Source organism: Capsicum annuum, chromosome 11, assembly GCF_002878395.1.
Source record: "Capsicum annuum cultivar UCD-10X-F1 chromosome 11, UCD10Xv1.1, whole genome shotgun sequence".
Taxonomy (NCBI): Eukaryota; Viridiplantae; Streptophyta; class Magnoliopsida; order Solanales; family Solanaceae; genus Capsicum; species Capsicum annuum.
Window position 1 is genome coordinate 171,874,712 of NC_061121.1, and position 13,555 is coordinate 171,888,266.

The 13,555-nt window shown below is 32.4% G+C and overlaps 1 protein-coding gene across 1 annotated transcript; it reads left to right on the forward strand.

Annotated features, from left to right (window-relative positions):
• The first annotated feature begins 408 nt into the window (after positions 1–408).
• On the forward strand, positions 409–1,158 carry LOC124888926. The gene is made up of 2 exons (XM_047400210.1): positions 409–510; positions 715–1,158. The coding sequence occupies exons 1-2, from the start codon at positions 409–411 to the stop codon at positions 1,156–1,158; spliced, it is 546 nt and encodes a 181-aa protein (XP_047256166.1).
• Positions 1,159–13,555: the final 12,397 nt, after the last annotated feature.

The following is a 13,555-nucleotide window of genomic DNA, read 5'->3' on the forward strand; positions in this document are numbered from 1 at the left end:
TGTCGTGGATAATAGGCAGTTTGCATACGGGGAATATCAGCATATTTTTCCCCGATTGTTTTCTTACCAATCCTCTGAGTTTATTTAACTCTGAGTGGATTTCTGCTCCTATGTTCAAAATTGGAGTGGATTTTATATCTATTAAGCATAATTATTTTATATTATCAATAGTAAAATATTTTACTGTATAGTTACTATCAGTTTGTATTTATAGGAGACTCCTCCTATTGTAGGAGTTTATTGTTGTATATCTATTCTTTAAGTTTAGTTGTAGGTTATTGTTATTTATTGTATTTAAATTCTGGATGTTGAAGGAATAAATCCATCTTTCGACTCTCTTTATCTGGTTTTATATGGTATCAGAGCCTCTAGCCTCTTACGAGTTAGATCCTTTTTCTCTCCTTATCTATGGCTGCACCTCAAGAAATAATCCCTCCAGTTATTATTAACTCTGGTGATGCTACTGCTACCAATAGCAGTGCTTCTACTACTTTACCTATTATTCATGTGGTACAATTCAATCCCGCATCTCAGTTACCTATCAAATTGCAAAGTAATCTCAACTTTTTTCTCTCCAAAAGCGCAACTTGTTATGCTACTCGATGGCCATCATCTCATGGGACATCTTGATGAATCAAAATTGGCACCACCAATGATAGTTACTCAAGATAACCTATGATGTCAAATCCCACCTATCAAATTTGGTTCTCTCAGGACCAACTAATCCAGCAAGCAATGATGGCATCTGTCGATGCCACTATTGTGGCTACTGTTTCCACAGCTCCATCTGCTAAGACTGCCTGGGAACTTCTTCACACGGCTTATGAAAATAAGAGCCACACTCGCATTTTTAGCTTGCGTGACCAATTGCAGAATATCAAGAAAGCCTCTAAATCTATTGCAGAATACTTACAAGAGGTTCGATCTCTTTTTGATGCTCTCAAAGTTACTGGATCACCAGTAACATATGATGAACTTATTGTCAAGATTCTAAGCGAACTGGGCCTGGAGTATCGTGAAATCTCTGCTGCTATAAAAGCAAGAGACTCTTCATTGAGTTTTGAAGAATTATTTCACAAGCTCACCGATCATGAGTTTTTCCTCAAGCACCAAGATCTCGAGAAGTCATCCTCTACTATCATAGCTGTTATAGCATAAAAGACAAACATACCATACCATTCTAATTGGAATAATCATCGCTTCAACAATCAACAATGGAACCAATCTGCTCCTCGATAATCTAACTTCAATAATCAACAGTGGAACCAATCTTCTCCTTGATAATCCAACTCCAATAATCAGCAGAATTAGAGATCAAATTCAAGACAATCTATTTGATGCCAATTGTGCCAAAAATTTGGTCACACTGCAGATGTATGTCATTCAAAATTGTACAATCAAATTATTTAGTTTGTACCATGGTTCATATCTACATATCTGCCATTATATGTAAAATTTATTAAGAGATTGTACCAAGATGCAAATGGCACCATCACTCAGGCCATTTACCCTCTTCAATCACCTTTCATATTACTGAACAATATAGGAATAACTTTCTCTACTTTTCAAAAATTCATTGATAAAGAAGTTAGAAAAATCATTATTTCAGAAATAAATAGTCTAATTGATTAAAATAATTATTTGAGTGTTTATGTGAAAGTTCTTGGAGAACATATTTCTTCTCTTGATAAAAAACTAGATATCATGACAGATTTGATTAAGAAGCTAAGCGATAATCAAAAGTCATCTGATATTGTTTCTACCTCAGAATGCAAAACAGAAGATTTGACAGCTAAGCCTTATGTTCCAAGACCTCTTGATATTCAAGGATTTGAAAAGAACGGCTTAAAAAATTACTTGAAAAGAAATTTGCTAGTTTAAATATAAATCCCATGCATCTGTCCAATAATTTTTCTGATGCTATTGAATCTCTTTCTAATAATTTAAAAGATATAAAGTCCACTCCAATTTCGAACATAGGAGCAGAAATCCACTCAGAGTTAAATAAACTTAACGGATTGGTAAGAAAACAATCGGGGAAAAATATGCTGATATTTCTCGTATGCAAACTGCCTATATCCACGACCAACTCCTTGAGATGTATTTATAGAAAAAGAGAGTGGTCATTGACAAACACGTCATATAGTGGAGATCATATATATGAATGGAACTTAGATGGATTAGCTGAAAGACAATTATCTATATTAGTCCATCACCTGCTAAAGTATACAACTATTGCAAAAGTCTTTAGCCCTACAGATACTGAGGGTAACCCTGTTCGAACATATGCTACTCTATGCAAAATGATTATAGCAGGTTTTACTGGCCAACTTCATGGTTGGTGTGTCAATTTTCTTCTAACAAAGAAAGAAATAAAATTTTTGAAGCCAAAAATATGTTGCAAGGTATTGATAACCTAGGTAGAGAAGATGATGTATATACCCTTATGCTAACTATTATTTAACAATTTGGAGGTAGATTTACCAACCAACTTGAAAATACTCGTACCCTCTTAAATGGCCTTAGGTGTAAGCATTTAGGAGAATTCAGATGGTACAAGGATACTTTTATTAGTAGAGTTATGTATCTACCTGAATCTAGATTAGAACATTGGAAGGCTAGATTCATAGATGGTCTTCCACCTCTTTTTGCTAAAAGGGTTAAAAAATCTATCAAGGGTCAATATGGTGCCATTTCTTGGACGGATTTCACTTATGGCCAGCTTATAGTAGCTTGTACCGAAGAAGGTCTAAAAATTTGTAATGAGTTAAAATTGTCTAGACAAATTAAGCTTGATAGGCTTAAAGAAAGATCCCAATTAGGTGATTTCAGTGGATAATTTGAAATGGAAAATCCTGCTTCTGCCTCTAGAAAAAAGGGTCATAGACATATAAAACCTAATGACCCGGATAAACCTTATAGAAAAAGGAGATCTAGACATAGATCCAAAGAAGAGCATGAAGTTAGAAAAAAGCATCATAAGTATACTAGATTTATGAAAAATAGGTCTAAGAGAGACTTAGCAAAAATCAAGTGTTACAATTACAGTAAATTTGGTCATATTGCTCAAAATTGTAAACTTTAAAAACTCAAGTCCTTGGGATTTTCTGATGAGATGCATGATAAGGTCTATGGTTTGTTATATACTTCAGGTTCTGAATTTGATTATGAATATGAATCTGATTCTGCAAATGATGTTGAATTATTTGATTCAATTGACAATGAGAATCATGAAAAAGCTAATAGTAATTCTTGCACTGATTGTAATAATAATGTTTGTAATTATGATGATGCTTTTATAAATTCCAATCCTAGTTTTAAGATTTAGATTTAAATGTTCAAACAATTACTGTTGATAGTGCTTTAGAATTATTAAAAGAAGTGACTGATGAAAAGCTTCGTCAAAAAATTATTAATCTTACTTCTTCGCAACCTAGCACTTCAAAAGCTTACTGATAGCAAATATGTTAAGAAAAACACTAAATCTGTTATCAATATTATGCCCTACTCTTTAACTGAAGTCAATAGACATCTTGCCATCAGTCAAACAGCTGGTAAAGATACGTCTCTTAATGATTTGAAAATAGAAGTTGAAAATTTTAAAAAAGAAATTATTTCATTGAAACAAATTCAAATGATTTCTAATCATTGAATTTCAAATATTGAAAATATTTCTCAAATTGATATTATTTTCAATTCCAAAGGAAAAGAAAAGAATTTTGAAAATTCTAACAATAAAATATTCGTGATATTGATATAAAATTGATTTTTTTGGGTATGATACAAATTGTTACTACCTATAAATGGTATATAAATTGTACTATATTGATTAATAATGAATTTTCTGTAACCGATATGGCTATGATTGCTAGTGGTGCTGATGTTAGTTGTATTCAAGAAGGATTAATTCCAACTAGATATTTTCAAAAAACAACGCATATAGTCAAACCTGCATCTGGTCATTCTCTTGATATTAATTATAAACTACCTCATGCACATATCTGTAGAAATAAGATTTGCATTCCGCATTTCTTTTTTTTAGTGAAAAATTAATTTTATCCTCCTATTATTTTAGGAACACCATTTGTAAATGCAATTTATCCTTACACACATATTGATGCGAAGGGCTTCAAAGCTACCTATAAAAACCAAGAAATTTCTTATCCTTTTGTTACAGATCCAGTAACAAGAGACATAAATGCTTTGATTAATATGAAGCAAAAACATGTGAATTTCTTACAACTTGAAATGATGAGTATGAATGTTCAAAATACAATGAATTCTATAAAAATTCAAGAAAAAATAAAATTGATATCTGACAAATTGATTGTGGATATTTGTGCTATCACCCAAATGCTTTCTGGAATAGCAAAGAACATGTTGTTACTCTTCCTTATGAAGATGATTTCAGAGAAGATAGTATTCCAAAAAAATTCAGACCCTGCCAAATGAACACAGAGTTAGTAGAATTCTGTAAAATGGAGATTGACAATCTCTTACAAAAGGGTCTCATAAAACCTTCAAAATCCCCTTGGTCTTGCACTGCATTTTATGTTAGTAATGCTGCAGATAAAGAACGAGGTATGCCCAGACTTGTTATTAATTATAAACCTCTTAATAAAGTTTTAAAATGGAGTAGATATCCAATTCCTAATAAGAAGGATCTATTATCTATATTATATGATGTCAATATATTTTTAAAATTTGATTTAAAATCTGGATACTGGCAAATTTGAATTTTTAAAGAACACACTTATAGAACTGCTTTTAATGTGCCCTTTGGTCAATATGAGTGGAACGTTATGCCCTTTGGTCTGAAAAATGTTCCCTTTGAATTTCAAAAAACCATGAATGATATATTTAATCCATACATGGATTTTATAATAGTGTATATTGATGATACTCTTGTGTTTTCTAAAACATTAGAATTACTTGTCAAACACCTGAATATTTTCAAACAAATTGTAATGCAAAATAGCCTGGTCATTTCTAAACCAAAAATATGCTTATTCCAAACCAGTGTTCGATTTCTAGGACATAATATTTGTCAAGGAGAAATTGAGCCGATCCAAAGGGCTATGGACTTTGCAGAAAAATTCCCTAATATTATTACTGACAAAACTCAATTACAAACATTCTTAGGAAGTCTTAATTATATTTATCCTTTCTGTCAAAACTTGTCTCGTGATTTAGATCCTTTGTATGATAGACTAAAAAAGAACCATAAATAACCTTGGACGACTTCTCACACTAATCTAGTCAAAATGATTAAAAAATGTATCAAGACTTTACCTTGATTCACCTTAGCAAATCCTGCTTGGTTAAAAATAGTCAAGACTGATGCTTCTAATATTTGTTATAGAGGAATACTTAAACAAGTAAATCCCCATAATAATACTAAGTGTCTCATTAATTTTCATTCTGGAATATGGTCTGAAAGTCAGAAAAAATTTGCCACTGTGGCCCATGAAATGTTAACTATTGTTAAATGTGTTTTAAAATTCCAAGATGATCTATGTAATCGAAAATTTATAGTAAGAACTGACACCCAATCAGTCAAATATATGTTTGACAAAGATTTTAAACACGATGCTCCAAAATTAATTTTTGCAAGGGGGCAAGCTCAATTAACCCCTTTTTTATTTTGAAATACAATACAAGAAAGATAGTGAAAATTCTTTACCTAACTTTTTGTCTAGGGAGTATTTAAAGGGTTAAATGAATTTTTATACTTACTTTCTTTCTGAAAAAATAATAATTACTATAATTAAGTGTATTCCTCTAAATGAAGATATTCATTTTATTATACTAGAAAAATCATTCATGATATGATAAAAGAAGATTTATTCCTTCCAAATTTTGAAGACATAAGAGATGAAATTGATTGGGATGACACTGATTCAGCATTTAATAAATACTAATTTTTAGTGCAGTGTGGATCCACCATGGCAGATAGCCAGCGGTCGAGGAAAAGGCGGCAGAAGCCAGGGAGGGAAATAATCCTCCTCTAGGGGAAGAAATTCCCTTTCATCATCATACGCTTCTTCATCATCCAATTTCCCAGTTTTGCAAAGGGGAAATATGAGTTTAATTAATGCAAGAATTCCGCAGATAGCAAAATCATCAAAAACTCCTTATATGAGCACTTCCATCTATCTAAAAGATATTCCAGATAATCATCCCTTATATGAGCAACTGCAATCCTTATATGTCATTTAATCAAGCCGATTCGTTTGCTTCGGTTTCCAAAGATAACTCTGCCGATTGCCAAAATTACAAAAAACATGAAAATCAAGAATTAATAGTTCTCGTAGAAAACTCTCAGGTATGTAAACAAAATGATCCATCTAAGTTATATCTCTAGAATCTCTATCCATGTAGGAGACAAATTAGAATTGATTGAAAAATATTTAGAAAAAGTCCAAAAAAGTTTGATAAAAACTGTGGAACAATGTTCAGATACTTCAATGAAAAGTTTTACAAATGAATAAATTGAAGATATTCAAGAATCTCAGCCACTTCTGCCAGAAAATATTTTCAATAATGAAGAAATTGAAAAAAATAAGGATTTACTCTACCAGATGAAAAGAAAAGACAAGATGTGATAAGAAGGAGAGGTTAGATTTCCAACATAGGTATGAGAAGTTTTTTAGCCGGACATAGTCACGGCTGGAAAGGAAGAAGAAGTATTAAAAGTACTTCAGAAGAAAAATAAATAAATACCTTACAAGTGGCCGAGTGTAAGGCCAGAATAGTAAATGTCAGCTAGCTGCCTTCTTTTATTAAAGCTTTGAAATATTATACAAGAGGGGAAGAGAGTAGGGAGAGCAAACTTATAGAGAGAAAAATAAAAGAGAAAATTTTTTACTACTGCCTCTCTAACAAATAAGGCATCTATATATATAGTAAGAAAAAGAATCTGCGCACAGTAGCGCATACCATACAAGTAGGATCTAAAGAGGCAGGGGTAAGCCGCTCTGCCGAGCAGACTAACTTAAAAGCATCAGATTAAGTCTTAGTCAGAATACCAAACCAAAACAGCAACCGAAATATAAAAGAATTTCAAATAGCTTGATGACTACATGAAAGATATAATATTTTACCCAAACAAGGGGTCTGTCAGTTGTTTAATATATTTATGTTAACCCATGTGTCTAGAAGTTCTTACTATGAAAAAGGTCTCCCTTTTCTTCAATGTTATCGGGCTAAAGAGGCACATCTTACTAGATGTAGTCACAGAGACAAAGCCAACATAAACCATGTTAAATTTCGACTGTACCACCATTTTGGAACCAAGTCAAGAAAATATAGAAAGATTTGTTCATATTTTGATAAAGTCTAGATTTTTCATAATTTTATAGTAAGAGAGGTTAGATTTCCAACATAGGCATGAGAAGTTTTTTAGTCGTACATAGTCACGGCTGGAAAGGAAAAAGAAGTATTAAAAGTACTTCAGAAGAAAAAGAAATTAATACCTTACAAGTGGCCGAGTGCAAGGCCAGAATAGTAAATGTCGGCTAGCTGCCTTCTTTTATTAAAGCCTTGAAATATTATACAAGAAGGGAAGAGAGCAGGAAGAGCAAACTTAGAGAGAGAAAAATAAAAGAGAATTTTTTTACTACTGCCTCTCAAACAAATGAGGCGTCTATATATATAGAAAGAAAAAAGAATCTGCGCACAGTAGTGCATAGTTTTTTTATTATTACAAAGGGCCCTACATCCTGATCCCATACATAGTAAAAATGGCTTAGTAAATGGGTGTTTCTTATCACATCTTGTCTTATCTTTTCATCTTGTAGAGTAACTCTTCAGTTTTTTCAATTTCTTAGTTATTGAGAATATTTTCTGGTGGAAGTGGATGAGATTCTTGGATATCTTCAGTTTATTTACGTGTAAGACTTTTCATAAAAGTATTCGAACATTGTTCCACGATTTTTATCAAATTTTTTCGGACTTCTTCTAAATATTTTTCAATCAATTCTAATTTTTCTCCTTTATGGGTAGAGGTTCTTCTAGAGATATAACTTAGATTTTTACTGTCCATAACTTTCTTTTGTGTAGCAGCAGAGTATTCGACGATTTTTCTATTAATAGATTCGAGCAAGTCTCATCCGTGCGGGATTTGAGTGAGGGGGTCATTTCTGGTTAGTTTTCCCCAAAAATTGGTATAGAATACCTATACAGTCTGGGTATTTGTTCTTTCGTGTAACCAAATTCAACGCTCCATTATGTATCCATGGAATGGAAAATTTTATAAAGAAACACATTTGGTCGATTTTATCTAAGTTGCAGACGTGGTTCGAGTGATATAAATCTATTAAGAATGGTGATACTTTAGCCCATTCTTTGTAAAGATGCAGATATTCTGATGGTAATATTTTAATGGTAGGGCCATGATACGAACATCATTGAATAAACCAATTGAAAATTGGGTCTTCAAAGACTTTAGAACAAATCTTAGAAACCAAGTATGTTTATCCTTAATACTGTTATAATATAAAATCTAAGTAAAGGCTTTTGTATAGTCCCAATAAGTGAAGGCAATTCTTGATCCTTTCATTGTCATGCCTTTTTCTGTCATGGAGGTGGTTCCCCAGTCTTCTATCTAGATGAGTTTTTTAATAACTATTTTGGAATATCCATGAACATCTGGAGTTGTTTCACCCATTGGGTGGTGTTCTATTTCAATGCTCCCAGTAGACACTAGTATTGATTCATAAAATGCTCTTGTCTTATAAGATTTTCCTGCAAAATTGAGGTTAGTTAACAAGTGTTTTTCGAGTAGCTTCCATGGATCATTTTGTTTACATATCTGAGAGTTTTCTATGAGAACTATTAATTCTCGATTTTCAAGTTTTTCGTAATTTTGCCTATCGGCAGAGTTGTCTTTGGCAACTGAAGCAAATGAATCAGCTTACTTAGCAGACATATAAGATTGTAGTTACTTATATAAGGGATAATCCACTGGAATATCTTCTAGATGAATCGAAGTGCTCATATGCGGAGTTTTTGATGATTCAGCGATCGGCGAAATTCTTGCATTAATTAAACTCATATTTCCCCTTTGCAAAACTGGGAAATTGGATGATGAAGAAGCATATGATGATGAAGGAGAGTTTCTTCCCCTAGAGGAGGAGTATCTACCTCCTTGTCTTCTGCCTCCTTTTCCTTGACCGCTGGCTATCTACCAAAGTGGATCCATACTGCACTGAAAATTAGTATTTATCAAATGATGAATCAATATCATCCTAATAAATTTCATCTCTTATGTCTTCAAAATTTGGAAGGAATAAATCTTTTTTATCCTATCATGAATTATTTTTCCAGTATAATAAAACGAATAACTTCATTTAGAGGAATACACTTAATTATAGTAATTATTGTTTTTTCAGAAAGAAAGTAAGTATAAAAATTTATTTAACCCTTTAAATATACCCTAGGCAAAAAGTCAAGTAAAGAATTTACACTACCTTTCTTGTCTTGTATTTCAAAATCAAAAGGGGCTAATTGAGCTTGCCACCTTGTAAAAAATAATTTTGAAGCATCGTGCTTAAAATATTGCTCAAATATATGTTTGACTGATTAGGCGTCAGTTATTACTTTTATAAGCCATTTTGCATTATAATTTGTTTGAAAATATTCAGGTGTTTGAAATGTAATTCTATTGTTTTAGAAAACACAAGGATATCAACAATATACACTATTATAAAATCCATGTATGGATTAAATATATCATTCATGATTTTTTGAAATTCAGAGGGAGCATTTTTTAGACCAAAGGGCATAACATTCCATTCATATTGACCAAAAGGAACATTAAAAGTAGTTCTATAAGGGTGTTCTTTAAAAATTCAAATTTACCAGTATCCAGATTTTAAATCAAATTTTGAAAATATTTTGGCATCATATAATCTAGATAATAAATCCTTCTTATTTAGAATTGGATATCTAATCCATTTTAAATATTTATTAAGAGGTTTATAATTAATAACAAGTCTGGGCATACCTCGTTCTTTTATTAAGAGGTTTATAATTAATAACAAGTCTGGGTATACCTCGTTCTTTCTCTTCAGCATTATTAACATAAAATGTAGTGCAAGACCAAGGGGATTTTGAAGGTTTTATGAGACTCTTTTGTAAGAGATTGTCAATCTCAATTTTACAGAATTCTACTAACTGTGTGTTCATTTGGTACGGTCTGGATCTTGTTGGAATACTATCTTCTCTGAAATTATCTTCATAAGGAAGAGTAACAATATGTTCTTTGCAATTTCATAAAGCATTTAGGTGATCAACACAAATATCCACAATCAATTTGTCAGATATCAATTTTATTTTTTCTTGAATTTTTACAGAATTTATTGTATTTGACCATTCATACTCATCATTTTAAGTTGTAAGAAATTCACATATTTTTGCTTCATATTAATCAAAGCATTTATGTCTCTTGTTATTGGATCTATAACAAAATGATAAGAAATTTCTTGGTTTTTATAGGTATATTTGAAGCCCAAGCATCAATATGCATGTAAGGATAAATTACATTTATAAACGGTGTTCCTAAAATAATAGGAGGATATAATTGATTTTTTACTAAGAAAAAGTAATGCAAAATGAAAATCTTATTTCTACATATATGTGAATGAGGTAGTTTATAATTAATATCAACAGAATGACCAAATGCAGATTTGACTATATGCGTTGTTTTTTGAAAATATCTGGTTGGAATTAATCATTCTTGCATACAACTAACATCAGCACCACTATCAATCATAGCCATATCAGTTATAGAAAATTCATTATTAATTAAGATAGTGCAATTTATATACCATTTATAGGTAATAACAATTTGCATCATACCCTAAAAGAAATCATTTTATACTTCAATATGACGAATCATTTGATTGTTAGAATTTTCAGCAATTTTTTCTTTTCCTTTGGAACTGGAAATAATATCAATTTGAGAAATATTTTCAATATTTGAAATTCTATGATCAAAAATCATTTGATTTTGTTTCAAAAAAAGAATTTCTTTTTTTAAATTTTCAACTTTTATTTTCAAATCATCACGAGACGTATCTTTACCAGGTGTTTGACTGATGGAAAGACGTCTATTGACTTTAGTTAAAGAGTAGGGCATAGTATCAATAACAGTTTTAGTATTTTTCTTAACATATTTGCTATCAACAGGCTTTGAAGTGCTAGGTTGTAAAGAAGCAAGACCAATAATTTTTTGACAAAGCTTTTCATCAGTCATTTTTTTTAATAATTCTAAAGCACTATCAATAATAATTGTTAGAACATTTAAATCTAAATCTTCAAACTGGGATTGCAATTTATAAAAAGCATCATCACAATCACAAATATTATTATTACAATCTGTGCAAGCATTAGCATTAGCTTTTTCATAATTCTTATTATCAGTTGAATCAGGTAATTCAATATCATTTTTAGAATCAGATTCATATTCATAATCAAATTCAGAACCTGAAGTATATAACAAACCATAGACCTTATCATGAATCTCATCAGAAATTCCTAAGGACTTGAGTTTTTGAAGTTTACAATTTCGAGCAATATGACCAAATTGACCACAATTGTAACACGTCATTTTTGCTAAGTCTTTCTTAGACCTATTTTTCATAAATCTAGTAGACTTACGATGGGTTTTTCTAACTTCACGCTCTTCGTTGGATCTATGTCTAGATCTCCTTTTTCTATAGGGTTTATCTGGGTCATTGGGTTTTATATGGCTATGACCCCTTTTTCTAGAGGCAGAAGCAGGATTTTCCATTCTAAATCACCCATAGAAATCACCTAATTGGGATCTTTCTTTAAGCTTATCAAGCTTAATTTGTCTAGACAATTTTAACTCATTACAAATTTTTAGACCTTCTTCAGTACATGCTGCTATAAGTTGCGCATAAGTGAAATCCATCCAAGGAATGGCACCATATTGACCCTTGATAGATTTTTTAACCCTTTCAACAAAAAGAGGTGGAAGACCATCTATGAATCTAGCCTTCTAATGTTAAAATCTAGATTTGGGTAGATCCATAACTCTACTAATAAAAGTATCCTTGTACCATCTGATTTCTTCTAAATGTTTACACTTAAGTCCATTTAAGAGGGTACGAGTATTCTCATATTAGTTGGTAAATCTACCTCCAAATTGTTGAATAATCATTATCATAAAGGTATATACAGCATCTTCTCTACCTTCTGGTAATCCTCTAGCTAGGTTATCAATACCTGGCAACATATTTTTGGCTTCAAATGTTTTATTTCTTTCTTCGTTAGGAAGAAAATTATCCCACCAGCCACGAAGTTGGCCAGTAAAACCTGCAATAATTATTTTGCTCAAACAGGGTTACCCTCCGTATCATTAGGGCTAGAGACTTTTGCAATAGAAGAATATATTAGCATGCGATGGACTAATATTGATAATTATCTTTTAGATAATCTATCTTAGTTCCATTTATATATATGATCTCCACTATATGACATGTTTGTGAATGACCACTCTCTTTTCTCTATCAGAATATCTTGAGGAGTTGGTCATGGATAATAGGGAGTTTTCATACGAGGAATATCAGCATATTTTTGCCTCAGTTGTTTTCTTACCAATCCTCTGAATATCGGTTGTTTTATAATATTCTACTATAATATCTGCTTAAATTTAAATATAAGCAGATAATAAAAACCACTGAACAATCTATTACTTTAAATGCTGATGAACAAACCATAAAATTACTCAATAAAAAAAATATTGATACATTTAAAAATCAGTAAAATTTTATGCATATTGGTTTAGTGGCAGTGGGGATAGTAGATGGTGGACTAAGGTCATGTCCTGTGGGGCCTGGGGGTGTGGGGGACTGCGGGTGGGTTTGGGGTCTGCTGTTGGATTAAAGGTAAGATGCGGAGGACAGGGTTTTAGGGGAGGGAAGTCGGGAGATATTAGGTTGAGGGTAGGGTCGTGGAACATAGGGACCCTTCGGGGTAAGTTAATAAAGCTAGTTAAGATTCTTAGGAAGAGAAGGATCAATATTGTGTGTGTTCAGGAGACTAAATGGGTAACTTCTAAGGCTAGGGATGTGGATGGGTACAAGTTGTGGACTCAGGTAATGAGAGGCGTAGGAATGGTGTAGGTATCCTAGTGGATGAAGAGCTTAGGGGGCAGGTAGTGGAGGTTAATAGGGTCAATGATAGGGTGATGACTATTTAGTTGGTCATTGGGGGTTTTACGGTGCACGTCTGTAGTGCTTACGTGACACAGGTGAGACTGGGTGAGAAGGAGAAGAGGAGGTTTTCGGAGGTCCTGGATGAGGTGATCCAAGATGTGCCTAGTTCGGAGAAGCTTCTCATAGGAGGGGACTTCAATGGGCACATCGGGCATTTGCCGATTGGTTACAGTGATGTGCATAGTGGCTGTGGTTTTAGGGATAGGAATGATGAGGGTACTGCTCTATTGGATTTTGCGAGGGCCTTTGGGTTGGTAGTAGTGAACTCCAGCTTCTCAAAGAAAGAAGAGCATTTGGTTACTTTCCGTAGT